This window comes from Sebastes umbrosus, chromosome 9, assembly GCF_015220745.1.
Source record: "Sebastes umbrosus isolate fSebUmb1 chromosome 9, fSebUmb1.pri, whole genome shotgun sequence".
NCBI classification, from domain to species: Eukaryota; Metazoa; Chordata; class Actinopteri; order Perciformes; family Sebastidae; genus Sebastes; species Sebastes umbrosus.
In genome coordinates, this window is record NC_051277.1 from 16,105,732 (window position 1) to 16,121,528 (window position 15,797).

Below are 15,797 nucleotides of genomic sequence, written 5' to 3' on the forward strand. Positions count from 1 at the left end.
TGCAAATTCACAAATACACATGCAGTTGGTTGAACCCGCAATCCTGTCAACATGAGTCACATGCTCTACCGACTGAGCTGACCGACATAACTTTTGATGGCATCCTAGGTTTCGATTTTGGCTTTCAAAAACAACAGTTGTGAAGATGGGTGGAGTTATGTTAAGGATGACTCCAGTGCGTCATCGAGCCATGATTTCAGCCCCGCCTAATAAATCCTGAACACAAAACTGGCCAAAAACAGTTTAACGGTCTAACTCCACAATCCAGTACTACAACGTTCACAGTCTTTGCACATGTTTTCAGTCATTATTTTCCAACATTTATAATGTGTTTAGAAACAAATCTCTGAATTTCCTTAACACGGCCTTTAACGCGTTATTATCGCGTTAACTTTGACAGCCCTAGTTTTAACATTTAGAATTACAGATGATTTACTAACTTTTGCTGTTGGCTTAATATGAAGTCAGAAAATCTTGACCCAGTTATTGGTAATTCCTTAATATTGTATGCTTCATATTTATTACAATTTATTAATGACTGTATACTTATTAATGCTTAAGCCTATACTTATTCTCTAAAGCAGGTTAGTAATTACTAGTTTAATTATTTAATATTTGTGTGGATTTTCGTTATGGTTCCTACTTTCTAATAAAACCGGTTTGACTTCTGTCTGTCTGTCTGCCTGTCTCTCTGTCTGTGTGTCTGTCTGTCTGTCTGCCTGTCTCTCTGTCTGTGTGTCTGTCTGTGTGTCTGTCTGTCTCTCTGTCTGTCTGTGTGTCTGTCTGTAATGGAGCAGCTGTACTGAGCTTGTTGCTGCACGCCTCAACTCTGTCTGTCTGTGTGTCTGTCTCTCTGTCTGTCTGTGTGTCTGTCTGTGTGTCTGTCTGTGTGTCTGTCTGTGTGTCTGTCTGTCTCTCTGTCTGTCTGTGTGTCTGTCTGTAATGGAGCAGCTGTACTGAGCTTGTTGCTGCACGCCTCAACTCTGTCTGTCTGTCTGTCTGTCTGTCTCTCTGTTTGTCTGTCTGTCTGTGTTTCTGTCTATCTCTCTGTCTCTGTGTCTGTCTGTCTGTCTCTCTGTCTCTGTCTGTCTGTCTGTCTGTCTCTCTGTGTGTCTGTCTCTGTGTGTCTGTCTCTCTGTCTGTCTGTCTGTCTCTCTGTCTCTGTCTGTCTGTCTGTCTGTCTCTCTGTGTGTCTGTCTCTGTGTGTCTGTCTCTCTGTCTGTCTGTCTGTCTCTCTGTCTCTGTCTGTCTGTCTGTGTGTCTGTCTCTGTGTGTCTGTCTCTCTGTCTGTCTCTCTGTGTGTCTGTCTGTCTGTCTGTCAGTCTGTCTGTCTGTCTCTCTGTGTGTCTCTCTGTCTGTCGGTCTGTCTCTCTGTGTGTGTGTCTGTGTGTCTCTCTTTCTGTCTGTCTCTCTGTCTGTCTGTCTGTGTCTCTGTGTGTCTGTCTGTGTGTCTCTCTTTCTGTCTGTCTCTCTGTCTGTCTGTCTGTCTCTCTGTGTGTCTGTCTGTGTGTCTCTCTTTCTGTCTGTCTCTCTGTCTGTCTGTGTGTCTCTCTGTCTGTCTGTCTGTCTCTCTGTCTGTCTGTGTGTCTCTCTGTCTGTCTGTCTGTGTCTCTGTGTGTCTGTCTGTGTGTCTCTCTTTCTGTCTGTCTCTCTGTCTGTCTGTGTGTCTCTCTGTCTGTCTGTGTGTCTCTCTGTCTGTCTGTCTGTGTCTCTGTGTGTCTGTCTGTCTGTCTCTCTCTCTCTCTATGTGTCTGTCCGTCTCTCAGTCTGTCTCTGTAGTTGAGCAGCTGTACTGAGCTTGTTGCTGCACGTCTCTCTTCCTGTAAACCTTGCTGTGCTGTCAGCCTCAGACCACTCCCTCCTCTCTCCCTCCTCTCTCTCTCTCTGTCTCTCTCTCTCTGTCTCTCTCTCTCTCTGTCTCTCTCTCTCTCTCTGAACGGAAGAACACTCTTCTCTTTTCTCTGTTGCCACCAGATGGTTTTGTTTCTAGGACTATGTGTTTAACAGAGATGGTTTTGTTTCTAGGACTATGTGTTTAACAGAGATGGTTTTGTTTCTAGGACTATGTGTTTAACAGAGCATGGCGGACTCAAACGCCATTGAGGAGCTTCAGTCGGAGCTCACCTGTCCGGTTTGTCTCGAGCTCTTCAACGACCCGGTGATCCTGGAGTGCGGCCACCACTTCTGCCAGGTGTGCATCATCCAGTGCTGGGAAGCCAAAGCCGACGAGCTGGGGAGCTGCCCGAAGTGCAGAAAGTCCAGCGGGCGTAAACTGAGACCCAACTCTCTGCTGTGTAACGTCGTGGACAGCGTCCGCAGAGCCCGGGCCATGGACACGGCCTCCGGGACCACCAGCAGCTGGTACTCGGCCCACGGGTCTCTGGATGAGCCGGAGGAGAGGGACCGGGAGCCCGGATCCTCCATGAGCAGCGTGGCCTCCTCCACCAGCCACTGGCCGCACAGCGGGGTGGATATGTGCGAGGAGCATGAGGAGAAGCTGAAGCTGTACTGTGAGGACGACCAGCTGCCCATCTGTCTGGTGTGTGGCATGTCCAGAGACCACAAGATGCACAATGTCATCCCCATCACAGAGGCCTTTGAGAACTACAAGGTATATCTTATTTTATTTATTTAAAGGGACTATTTGTAACTTTCAGAAATGCTTGATAACAGGTCGACAAGTTTGAGAGGGAGTTTGCCAACCAGTCTTTTCCTGCAGATTTCTAACAGCGACACCTGAGGCCGTTAAGTCAACGAAAGTCAGCGTCGGGCTCGCGCTTGTGATGCGACACACGTCAGCTAAAACCACAATATCACTCTATATTTCAGCTGCTTAGCAGTAATGTTAGCTGACCAGACGAAGGTCTCTCCATGAATCACTGCTGGCTTTTCCTGCTTCAGCCGAAGGGGTTGAAGCAGGAAGAGAAACGTTATCGTCTCCCGACTGCGCCCGCAGGGAGACACCGGCACCCGGAGATCGCACTCGGAGACGATAACGTTTCTCGCTGCGGAGCCCCGTCACTTCACAAGACACGGGAAACCTCTGTTGGTCTGGAGGAGCTGCAGAATTTATTTCTGCACAAACGTCCACTGTACATTCACTAGATATTCTCAGAGCTAAACTAACTCTTCTGCAGTGTGTAGTGTGCGCGCATGCTCGTCTAGAGGTGGAGCGAGACAGCGAGAACGCGTGTGCTGTGTGAGTGAAGGCAAGCAGGCAGAGGAGCAGAGGCTCCGGCCACACGCGAGCATGGGATCCCGACACGGTACATTTATACGCTTAAAAAGTTACAAACAGTCCCTTTAACCTTTATTTAACCAGGTAGTACTCATTGAGATTAAGAATCTCTTTTGCAAGAGAGACCTGCAGGCCAAGACAGCAGCATTTAAACATACATTAAAGTTTCAGACGCCACAACATAAAACAAATGCAAAATAAATACATAGCATAATATCATACGAAACCCATTAAAATCAAGTGTTTGAAGCCAACGTTAAAGTGAAAAAGGTGAAAAGTGAAAGTATATACTGGCTCATTGACTCAGTTTTCTTTCTGATAAAGCTCAGTCTTTTTAGTCCCCAAAATTTGGCAAAACCTAATCTTAAAGTTTAAGCAAATAAAGTCCTTGGTGATGGCTATATCTTGACATAATTATTTGATTTATCACCACTGAACTGAAGGTTTTAGGGAGTGCCATTCTGACACACCTATTCCTTGTTCTTGGAAAGAAACTTGTGTCCAAGTTTGAAACACTCCTAAAATGTCAAATTAAACCTTGCTTATTAAGATTTTATTATATAAATGAACACACTGCTCTGGCATTCACAAACAGAGCTTTTCTTTCAGAGCAGACACTGTGAAATGTTAGTTATTTTTTAAAACCAGACTCCCTGTTTGCCCCTGGCAGCCTTTGGATATTTAGTTTTTTACAGGAATTCAGCAGAACAGTGTGAGCTCCTCTATAACTCCCCCGCACTTTTAACCCTGCAGCTGACCATCGCCAGTTTGTTTGACCTCACACTGAGAGGCCTCTCATGTTTTACTAACGCTGACTTTTCCCAGTTTGTTTGAATTTGTGGGTCAGAGCAGACTCATATGACTCCCATTAAATGTGTTGTGCAGAGCAAGAGGCACTAATCTGATTTAGCGACACCGCTTCTTGTGATGTTGAGCATGTGATTTGTGTTTTTTCTGCTGCAGGACAAGCTGTCTGTCGCTCTGGACAGGGTTCAGCTGCAGACGGAGGAGGCCACCATCTTCCAGAGACTGACCAATGAAAAGATCCTCCTCATTAAGGTATTGATATGTGTGTGTGTTTGTTTGTGAAGCGTTGTGAAAGACAGGAAACATCCTGGACATAATCCTTCCTGGCAAAGATATAATGTACGTGCGCTGTGAATAGAACCAGAAAGTCTGGTCGCTAAGCAACATTCACCCACATTCCTCCACCTTTACCTGTCTGGCAGACGTGAGTGACGGATGACTAGTCCTCTTTGTGACGGGTGGCGGTGACACAACAGGTTGTTACTCAGTGCTGTTTGTTTGAACGTGATGTTTCCCATGTTTTGCAAACGCAGAGAGGTACTTCCTGAAATTAAAACAGGTGGTTAATAAACAGTCATGCGCCGTCATGTCATGTTTGTCTTTCTCATGATCTCTTCTTTCACAAGCGTCACACACACAGAGTGTACAATAACTACACGCCACACACCCTCACAGAAAGAGATAACAGCTGGCTGAGTTTAGGCTGGGTCGCTTTTTCCACCACAGCAGCATTCACCTCAAACAGAGGTCTCTTTGTGTGTGTTTTTATAAATGTGTTGAACAGAGATATGAGTGTAGGATGTTTGCTGTGCTGGAGTGTTCCTGCTGCAGCAGATAACTTCACATATCTCTGCTACTGCAAACTGTCTTTCTCCATCCTGTCTGTCTCAACATGTATATTTTCCTGTGCGTTCCTTTCTGTCTCGCTGCCTGTCTGTTTGACCCAGTTTATGTGCACATTCACATAGATTCACTTCTCTGTTTCTCTGTCGGTATGACAGGATGTGGGTCGACAAGTTTGAGAGGAAGTTTGCCAGCCAGTCTTTTCCTGCAGATTTCTCTTTGTGTGTGTGTGTGTGTGTGTGTGTGTTTCTGTAAGTGCTCATTATTTTGCCTGTCTTTCTCTATCTGCCTGTCTTAGGAATGAATTAAGTATTTAAATCCTTTACTTAAAGGGACTGTTTGTAAGAATCAGAAATGCTTGTTAACTGCGACACCTGTGGCCGTTAAGTCAACGAAAGTCAGCGTCGGGCTCCTGCTTGTGGTCGCTCTAAATAGACATGAAAGAGCATCGCTCAAAACAGTGAGGCGACACACGTCAGCTAAAACCACAATATCACTCTATATTTCACCTGCTTGACAGTAATGTTAGCTGACCAGACGATGGTCTCTCCATGAATCAATGCTGATCCTAGTGCTTTTCCTGCCTCAGCCTCACGACCGCGGCCGGAGGGAACAGGGGAGACACCGGAGTTTTGGTCGGAGACGATAACGTTTCTCGCTGCGGAGCCCCGTCACTTCACAAGACACGGGAAACCTATGTTTCTGCAAGCAGGCAGGCAGAGAAGCAGAGTACAGCAGAGACTCCGGTACTGGAGACCAAAGCTACGGTCTCCCCCGCGTTCTCTGACTGCGACCAACACTGTTTTGCAAGACGGGCTTCACTAGATATAACTTTGAGGTTTGGTTGCTTCCGTGTAGTTTGCGTTGGAGTCTGAGTCTGAACAGCGTAACCACACGCGAGCGCGCATGGGACACCGACCCGGATTGATTTATACGTTTAAGAAGTTACAAACAGTCCCTTTAAAGGGGAACTTGTGTATTTTTCAACCTGGACCCTATTTTCTCACGTTCTTGTGTCTAAGTGACACCTGTGCTGCTTGCACATTGATATCATGACGGGAAAAGGAAAGTAATTTTCTCTGAATAAAAAATGAGTGCGCAAGGGGAAAGCACCTGTGGTTGAAGCCGCCCTCGTCAAGTGGATTGATAACAACCCCAAACGTAATACTCCAAAAGTGAAACATTGCCGATCATCAACACATGCAGCACACATGAAACCCGGCGCCCGTCTTGAGGGAAAAGGCAGAAGAATTGGCGGTGAGCCAGTAAATAGTGAAGCGGTCCGATTCTTTACTTTGTATTCATGTCATAAATATACAAATTCAATTAGATGGTAACCTGCGTAAGAAATGATGCACAACAACAACATTTGGTTCTAATAATCATCCGCTTATAGTGATCAATTTGACTCGGACAGACATGATCACTATAAGCAGGGTTCTATTGTATAAGTGTTTGACATTATGTAAAGAGTCTCAAGGGGAAGTCTCGTTGTGAAATCTGGCGAGGTCACGTGTTGCTGTAAGACAACGGTGGTATAGTGAATACATCCATGGTGGTAACACTGTGAGCGCCAGCTGGGCAGAGTTCATTGTGTTGGAGTACAGAATATGTAGCTTAGTGTTATCTAAAAGATTCAATGTCATGGCTGAATATTTAGTCTTACTCTTGTAGTTGGTTGAGGTGGAATAATATAAATACCAATAAAGTACCTGTAGGTTTGGTGTCAAACATCAAGTCTTCTTCCTACATATTTAACATTCTCCGTTCAGCTGGTTTCCAGAAGTGCAAACAAGGCCGCAGTTTTCTTCTCCGGGCGATTCGGTGAAGATTCGTCCTGTAATTAAATAAGAATAGTGGATAAATATACACAAGCAGCATATTTTTAGTTTAATTTACATGTTTAAGAGTTGAAAACATCCATGTTGTTGCTGATGGGAGTCCTGCCTTGTGTTTCAGGGGCGAGCAGGAGATCTGGAGGAGATGGTCACTGCAGAGTTTGGCCTTCTGAGGGAGTTCCTGCTGGAGGAGGAGGAGCGCATCAAGGAGAAACTGCAGAAGCAGAAAGAGGAGAAGCTCAACCAGCTTGAGGAGGCGCTCACTCAGACCACGGAGCAGATCAGCCAGCTGGAAAGCACCGCCGACCAGCTTCAACACAAACTGACAGAAGAAGAAAACCCAAAGCAACTCAAGGTATAAGAGAAGAGGGAGACGAAGGAATGCATGGTGCTCATTTAGCACATTTCTCTTAACCTAGAAAGAAAAAGAGTCAGTTGCATGGAAAAAAACACAGCCGGCAAATAACAAAGATTAGTGTTACACTCTAGATGTGCAGCGTCAGATTATCTGCATGTTACAGCAGAGCCTGGAGTGTTTTGTAATCATAGGCTTGTTCTGATCTGCTCTGTTTCAGGGAATCAAAGATTTCATTGGAGGGTGAGTATCAGCACGATCATTCAACAGCACTCATTTCTCATCGAGGAATTCCCAATTGTAGGTCATCTCTGTAGCTTTCTCTCTACGTGAGAAATCAAATGTCTAAAGTTCCGAGGAAATGGCGTTGCTGAAACAGGATGTGGGGGCATGATTGTGATTTAGTGCGTCATCATTGACACACATTGTCTCGCTTAGTGATTAGTCAGTGTCTTGTTTACATTTCTTCTTAGGTAGTAGGCTACTTAAGAAGAAACTGTAGTTATAAAGATATGACTTATGTGCTGTTCATGGTGTAAATCTTCACCTTTTCTAAGCAACACAAAAGAACAGTGCTATAATAGTTCCTAATATTTCATAATAATAATAAGAAATCTCAAAGCTTGGCAGTTGTGAAAAGACAAATATAAAAATTATGTTTCTCATGAATCCACTATAACGACTACAAAGAATGGATATCTTTAGTGAAGAGAAGTGAAGAGGCCTTTTACTTTAAATTAGTTTATAATAATAATTATCTCTCGTCATCTCTTTCTTTCTCTCTGTCAGGGCTGAGAGCTTGTTTGAGCGCCCCCCAGAGGTGGCTGTGGATCTGCAGTCAGGAGACTTCCTGGGACCTCTACAGTACAGGACCTGGAGGAAAATGAGCTCCATTTTTCAGCCAGGTATATAGACACACATGTAACACAAACACACACACAAACCATGTGAACACACTAAAAGCGCTTTCACAAAGCCAACATTTAATCGAACTCTGGTGCCAAAACTACCGGTCCTAGACCACCTCTCAACAAGTTGTTTTGGTCCAAGTGAACCAAAACGCAGGCTGCCTGCACGGGCATTTGTTGAGATGAGCACCGGTAAATGACAGGTTAACATGAGTGGGAGAGGAATGACCTGGACTTCTGCAGAAGTCTGTTTGCTTGACATCTGGGTCGAAGAGAACACACATAATATGCTAAATAAAGTCCACAAAAATAGTGACGTTTGTAAAGTCATTCGAGATAGACTGGAGGAGAAGGGATTTGTGCGCTCAGTAGATCAGTGCCGCGTCAAAGTTAAAACACTTCAACAGCAATATATCAAAGTCCGCGATTCCCTGCATAGAAGTGGCAGCTCTCAAGAAGAAAAAGATAAATTTGCTCCTTCGTAAACGCCCTTCAGCAAATTAATGTTTTATTTGGCCCGCTTTTATTTGTGCATTGTGAAACCGAACCAGACTAAATAGAAAACGAACCAAAAGTGTAAATTTTCACTCTGATTCAGACTAGCCAACCGGACTATGGCTCGTGAAAGTGATGCAGCAGAGGCTGACTTATATCATTCAGGCTCCAAAAATACTGGATCCTACTGCAATACCGTTTCTGTCAAACATTTGCAGTCTCCAAGCCCAAGTCTAGAGCCCACTTGGGAGTCGCTTGAATCATTTTCTCAGACTTCAAAGCTCCTCTAGAGCCACAGATGACTTTATACAACTGTATCCACAGGTTCTCCCCATCACTAGCACATTAGGCGTTTTCGTAACCGGAGTAACTTTGTCATAGTTCTAAGTATGGCTGACCCGAATGCTTTGAAGCTTGGTAATCAACCTCCAAATCACTATTCGAATGCTTTCTTTTAATTTTTTTTTTACTTTTTATATATAAGTATGTAATAATAATGTATAAATCCCAAAATAGCCCATGAAATAAGGAATAATCCCACAACATTATTCATATTCAACATGAATTATTATTAGTTATTCTCAGGTGGATATCGCTATTTGTTGTGTGTGGAGGTGCGTGTGTGTACAGTTGTGCACTGAAACAGGGGAGATGGAGACCGACAGACAGAAGAACATGTCAGTGCCCGCCGTGAAGTTTCGAATATTTCTCAATGAAGCTTCGAAGCTCAAAAAACGGGGTCACAACCGTCACGGTGTTGTCGTGGAAAATAACTCTGGATTCGGCTACTAGTGCACTTTACAACTTTTAGGACCTGCTGATTTAAATAAGGGCTATTCAACTGTTCATACTGTGTAGTTGATTCACCTCAAAGACCACAGACGTCTCTTTGCCAATGTGAGTCTATGGGAAAAAGTATTTTTGGGCCAAATGGCATCATGTGACGGACACGGAAGTTGTAGTACCTCTGTTTGGCCACTATGGAAATTGGGAACAACGACTGGCGCTCTTCCTGGGAGCTTGATTTGTGCATTTGGTGGAGTGCTACTTAAAAAAATAAAAAAGTTGGCTATATCTACAAAAGACATTTTTGTGCCTTGCATTTTATGTTCAGTCTCGTATCAACCTGCTCTGAGTAGAGGAGTTGGACGATATGAGTTTCAAACTATCCAAACGGATTTTGGGTCATTTGCCAATGACATGTCATACATGCTGTTGACTGTGTAACACTAGACTGCAATAAAGGATTAAATGAATCTATGGAGTTACATCTTGACGTAGCATCATTTATATTTTATTTGTATCCATGTAGCAGATGCTCTTATCTAGCTCAGCTTACACTAATTGAGCAGGAGGCATTAAGTATCTTGTTGAAGGTCACAGCCAAGGAATGTTTCTTGGGTCATTCTCTGTAAACACACGTTTCTTGTTGCATAGATCCATTTCTAACTCTTTTTTTCCCCCTCTTAGCTGTCACAGCGGTGACCCTTGACCCGTACACAGCCTACCCCTGCCTGTTGGTGTCACCGTGTCGCACCAGCGTCCAGGTGGGAAAACTCCAGCCCAACCTGCCCAACAACCCAGAGCGCTTCACTCTCTACAACATCGTCCTGGGCTCTGAGGCCTTCTCCTCTGGGAGACACTACTGGGAGGTGGATGTGGGCTACAAGACGGCGTGGGGTCTGGGTGTGGCCACGGCCTCCGTCAACAGGAAGGATGAGATCAGCCTCTGCCCTGATGACGGTTTCTGGACCCTGGTGCTGAGGGATAACGCCGACGGCACCAGCGAGTACGAGGCATGCACCGACTCAGAGGACAGCTTGATATATCCCTCCAAACCCCCCAGGAGGGTGGGGGTCTACCTCGATTACAGTAGTGGTGACGTGGGGTTTTATGATGCAGGGAACATGAGCCACCTCTTCACCTTCTATAATGCTAAATTCAAAGAGCCCGTCTTCCCGTACTTTAATCCCTGGCCGATAATCAACGGACAAAACCGGGAGCCGCTCACCATAGTGACGCCACACTGGGGATAGACGTCATCTTCATCAGAGGACACACTCAGAATAAAACTGCACAAGAAGATTCAGCAGCTGATGATGGACTCATCTCATGAGCACTCACACATCTGCCTTAAAGACTGCTGTATTAATGATGTGCTGATGAGGAACACGCAGAAAACCCTGAAACTCATCTTGTAAGACTTGAAATAAGAAGATTAAACTACTAAAGTACAAGACAACTGACACTTTAAAGGACAAGGCTGTATATATTCTACAATTTACAAAACCAACAATGAACTAATCATACTAACAAGTACTGTCCATGTAGCCAAAGCCTGATTTATGTTATTCCTCTGTGCCATAGACCTCCATTCTATTGCAAAAAATACAATGCATTCAGGCAGTTCCTTCAACCTCATGGCTTGGTGTTTGCTCTCATATCTTACTGTATATAGACAGGTATGTGCCTTTCCAAATCATGTCCAATCAATTGAATGTACCACAGGTAGACCACAAGCAAGGTGTAAAAACATCTCAAAGATGATCAAGAGAAATGGGAGGCACCTGAGCTAAATTTCCAACACTCTCCCACAAAATTATGTTCCCATACTAAACTGCATTCTCAATTACGTTTTGAGGGAAACACAAGTGAAAGCTGACTTTTAGTTTCACACTAACATCGGTCTTCTAGTGGAAAGTCCTGTGTTTTGTTTTTGGGTTTTTTCATCAGTGGCCACTCCCGGTAAAAATCCCCCTGCAGCCCAAAAAACATTTCCCCATAGACCATAGTGACATCTGTAAAATTGTTGACAGGACACCTTGAACTACAAACAAGGTCAATACGACTCTTTCTATTCCGAAATTTTGATCCATGGAGATTTTATATTTGTAAAACTTTCCTCGAGCCGAGACAAGCGATTTTAAAATCGTTGACGTCACCACAATGTAAAGTCTATGGACCAGCGGGAGAAACACTACTGCACATATTCAGTGAGCTTTATACCCCGGAAGTAAACCCGGAAGCTAAAAAAACGTTTCTGGCGTATGCGCCAGGTGAACAATGCTCATTGGAATGAATAGGAACCATTTTACTGTCCGTTATCAAGTTCTTATTATACATCCATGACTATTACAGACTAGTACAAACGTATTTGTGATAAGACGAACGTAGTCCGCGACAAAATATGGTTCCCTCCAAACATTTTTGAGAATGCAGTTTAGTTGTATGGGAATGTGATTTTTAGGAGACAAGTGTCAAAGGGTCTTATGTCAATGTAATATTTCACTTTTTTTCTTTTTAATAAATTTGCAAAAAAAACTTCTAAAATTCTGTTTTTGCTTATTATGGTGTCAATTGATGAGGGAAAAATTAATTTAAAGATTTACACGTTAAGTTGACATGAATGGGGCTGAGAGCCAAATAAATATATATTATTATATACTGATATTATATTATGAAATATGTATTATATAAATATATAACGCATTGTTTGTGTTGGTCTTGTTGACGATAAGAAAAGCAAAGAATAGCCTTATGATATAAGTGTTGGTATTGGTTCATTAGTGAAGCTGTAAGGCATATTGTTAACTAATGTAGCCAGAGACCTACTGTGGAGTTTTTGACCTCTAGTAGAACTATGAATTATCACGTGACTGCTAGTAAACATGGATGTAAACAATGCAGCATTAAAATAAATCAGCTTTGCAAATGTTTTACGACAAAGAAAAATGCATTGAACACATCTGTTAGAGCTCAAGGATACCCACAATGCATGTTGGTGAGTAATACTGAATGTAAACACAACTTTTGTTTGTTTAAAAGAAAACTCCACAGAGCAACTTTAACTGCATAAAGGTTTTTAAATTGTATTAACTTTTTGCTGCAATATCTTACTGTGTATTTCGAAACCATATCTAACAATATGATATCATATATTTTTTACTGTTGTGTATCCAATCCTGTTATTCTAATGACGTGCAGTTCATCTAAGGAAATGATACAGTGAAGTCAACAGAAGTAATAATCTTCTATATGTCTTTACGCTCTGCAAAAATGTCATTTTAAAATACCTAAGTGTCTTTGAACGTTTTGACTTGAGAAAACACTGTCTAGATATTTGGCATTGAATTGTAATATGATTAAATTTCCTACTGAGTTTGTTGTTGGTTCATTTAATTCCACCAGAGGGCGCCCACAACTAACTTTAGATGCAGCATCACTGCTCCTCTTTGGTATTTATAATACAACTCTGAGTTTTTATCAATAAACCTCCTCAAGTGCAGCCCACTTAAAGCTTTTAGGGAAGAGTTCCTCTCAAAAAGTGATGCAATAAACCAACACAGCAAAATTACAATGTGGAAAATCTGGATGACGATATTAAAAGGTGGTTGTAAACATATGAAGTATATAATCCAGAAGGACGTCAAGCAGCTTCCAGGTGTCTCCAAACAGAGAGGACCACCTGATCAGTGGTGGAAGAAGTATTCAGATCTTTTACTTAAAGGGAAAATCTGCCTCTTTTTATGTGGCTGTCCAATCAGTGCTGATGGTAAATGTAGTCCACTGAAGAAATAAATTCTCCAAAGCGTGCTATACTGAGCGAGAAAGGGATTTCAATATATCTGATAAATAAATAAAATAAACCCACAAAAATGTCAATGAATGAAATATTCTTACACCTAAACAGAAAAATACAACCGTACACCTTCTGAATTAAAGTTTCTCTCTTACACCGAACTGAGACTGGCTAAATTATAAAACACACTTCATTCAAACTGGACTGAAATAAAATAAACGCTGTTCCAACAACCAACCAGCAGCCTGGTTTGGTTTGATCAAAATAAATCCTTAAAATGTGAAAATATGCTCTACAGACCTTACTACCAAAAAATACCAAGACAACAATGTAAAAATACAGACAGACACACAGAAGAGACGAGGAAACCAGAGACACAGTGGGAGACAAGAGGAGGATGAAGATCCAGATCCTAAACATCTGGAATGAGGCACCGACAGCCAGGACGGCCGATGGTCTAGTGAACAATTGTCAATCAAAGATGCATTGAGACAGTAACGACTACTATCAATTAAAAAGCCTCAATGAGGCTAAAGTAGGCTCTTTACTGTGACTCGTTCCAAGAAATCCATACGTCCAGATGCATTTTATGGTGTTTATTAAATGAAAAGAATTACGAACAATAACTCTTGTGACGTTCAACAGAAAATGTCCAAGCCTAACTCATCCTCTTCTCTTAAATCCTGCAGTCGAAATCATGTAAAATAAAGAGAAACCACACCCCTGTGCCAATTACCGGAAGTGATACTAACCAAAAGAGTGTGTGCAGCCTAAACAAATAATAATAATAATAATAATAATAATAATAATAATACAGGTTAAATGCACGTTTTGCAAGATACATCACCTCACACAAACAGGCATAGAGTTGAAACAAGATCCTGTTTAACAGTCTCATAAACACCTGATGATATCATGTGTCACGGCTGTAAATAGGTAATTCTCAAGATACTCATTTGATTACCTGTCGCCTGTGTTTACCTGTCACGGATACACCTCAAAGTGTTTTTTTTTGTCCAGTTAAGCAAGGTTAATGAGATCCCTCGAGCCAATTGAGCAGTAATCTGTGACTACTATTACGAACAAATAAATAATGAGAATTAGTCTGACCCAAATAAAAGGCATCTATTATCCATGTCAGCTTAATCTCTGTGCGTCATCTGCCTATACATTAACCATAGTCCGCTGGTCTGAAGACTACACCTGTCAGGGTTATGTCTGTTCTCTCCTCTAACTGTCCTGATCTGTAATTAGATATTATAGCAGGCCGATCAACATGCAGTAACACAAGCCTTCACTTCTACATTACTGATCTGCCGCTGCCACTCCCTCTGTCATTCAGCCCATCTTTGATCGGTTTCAGTGCGGGTCAAGGTGAAAGAGAAGTTTTATCCTTCCTACACGTTCTCCTTGAAGACTCAGTGTTTTATTCCATCCCTCATCTTTCTTCTCGTCTTGTTCATCCATCATCCATCCATCCATCTTTCCTCTCTCACATGACTGATTTGTTCCCAAAATACAACCTCTATTTTTAACCCTCAGCATGGCAGTGTAACGTAGCTTTTTTTTTTCTGTAATGGATCTCTTTTCTGCTTCCCGCTCAAGAATTTGCCCCTTTCCTCCATCAATAATGGATGAGGAGAGGGACGGCGAGAGGGGCTGAAGGAAGACAGACAGGGTTGAAGTGATTAATGGAAACCTCATTAGAAACTGGAGAGAAGTCGAGCTATACATTATCCCCAAGTCTGGAGAATATACACTACCAGGGTCTGTTTCAGCAGAGGGAGAAAGCAGGAGATGGAGGGAGATTTCAGGGGGAAAGTGAGACCCTTTAACACCTGCCGACGTCCCCGTTTGTTACTGGAAGGAGGGAAAACAAATTGATGCTTCATTTTAGTTTTAGTTAGTTTTCAGAGTGTGTTAGCTCGTTTTAGTTTAGTTTCAGTTCTTCAGAAAGATTTAGTTTTTATATATTTAGTTTTAGTATTAAGTTTTTTTTTGTTAGGGTCAGGTATAATGTGTCAGAAGAATGTAGCTACATATACATAAAAAATACATTTAAAAAAATGTTTAATCTTTGTTCTACTTTAGTGTCTGATGTGAAGCAGCTGCGGCATGGAAGGTGAAGTCCGTTCAATTTCTGTGCTTTAATCATAGACTGTATATAAGAAGTGGACACCGTGACAATTAGTTTGTAGACTGCCGTTTTGAAGCCTCAAGTTTGGCATTTTGGCTGTCACCATTTTGGTCTTTTGCAACCAGAAGTGACACGAGAGGGTGGCGCTAAGTACAACCGAATGCTGAATGAGACAATTTTAGGCAACCAAAAAGGTTATAATTATCTTTAAACAGACTGTGAAACTTCTACGACAGAAATACGGACATTCCCAGACCGGACAACTCCGTGGTAGCAACTTGTCAATCACAAGGTAGCTACGCTCTAAAGCATCCCCTGCTTTATGGTCTGTTTTACTCTAAATAGGACCATAATTTATTAAATGAACATCATGCTGTATTGAAGAAGACTTGAAACTAGCGATTGAGACCATAAACTCATGTTTACAATGTTTACTGAGGTAATAAATCAAGTGAGAAGTAGGATCATTTTCTCATAGACTTCTATACAATCAGACTTCTTTTTGCAACCAGAGGAGTCGCCCCCTGCTGGCTATAAGAAAGAATGCAAGTTTAAGGCACTTCAGCATTGGCTTCACTTTTCAGGTTGCTCATTGGG

General features: G+C 42.4%; 2 protein-coding genes across 3 annotated transcripts in view; one reads left to right on the plus strand and one right to left on the minus strand.

Annotated features, from left to right (window-relative positions):
• LOC119494537 (endonuclease domain-containing 1 protein-like) overlaps positions 1-15,797 on the minus strand; it is a 38,897-nt gene that overhangs the window by 5,408 nt on the left and 17,692 nt on the right. The window contains exons 2-3 of the mRNA XM_037780491.1: positions 6,601-6,725; positions 4,457-4,589 (exon numbers count right to left, since the gene is read on the minus strand). The gene's annotated coding sequence lies outside the window, so the exon portion shown is untranslated. The remainder of the gene's footprint in view (positions 1-4,456; positions 4,590-6,600; positions 6,726-15,797) is intronic.
• LOC119494536 (zinc-binding protein A33-like) lies at positions 1,882-12,643 on the plus strand. 2 transcript variants are annotated; one of them, XM_037780490.1, is made up of 7 exons: positions 1,882-2,010; positions 2,081-2,611; positions 4,202-4,297; positions 6,848-7,081; positions 7,302-7,324; positions 7,871-7,986; positions 9,955-12,643. In XM_037780490.1, the coding sequence occupies exons 2-7, from the start codon at positions 2,081-2,083 to the stop codon at positions 10,518-10,520; spliced, it is 1,566 nt and encodes a 521-aa protein (XP_037636418.1). In that variant the 5' UTR covers positions 1,882-2,010; the 3' UTR covers positions 10,521-12,643. The 2 variants fall into 2 exon arrangements, with proteins under 2 accessions (XP_037636418.1, XP_037636417.1); XM_037780489.1 differs by lacking the exon at positions 1,882-2,010 and having other exon boundaries at positions 2,049-2,611.

Excerpts from the sequence above, each read along its gene's own strand:
- LOC119494536 (XM_037780490.1), top strand. The coding sequence starts at position 2,081 with ATGGCGGACTCAAACGCCATTGAGGAGCTTCAGTCGGAGCTCACCTGT. Across the intron at positions 2,612-4,201 it reads AGGCCTTTGAGAACTACAAG|GACAAGCTGTCTGTCGCTCT; the intron begins GTATATCTTATT and ends TTTCTGCTGCAG. Across the intron at positions 4,298-6,847 it reads AAAAGATCCTCCTCATTAAG|GGGCGAGCAGGAGATCTGGA; the intron begins GTATTGATATGT and ends CTTGTGTTTCAG.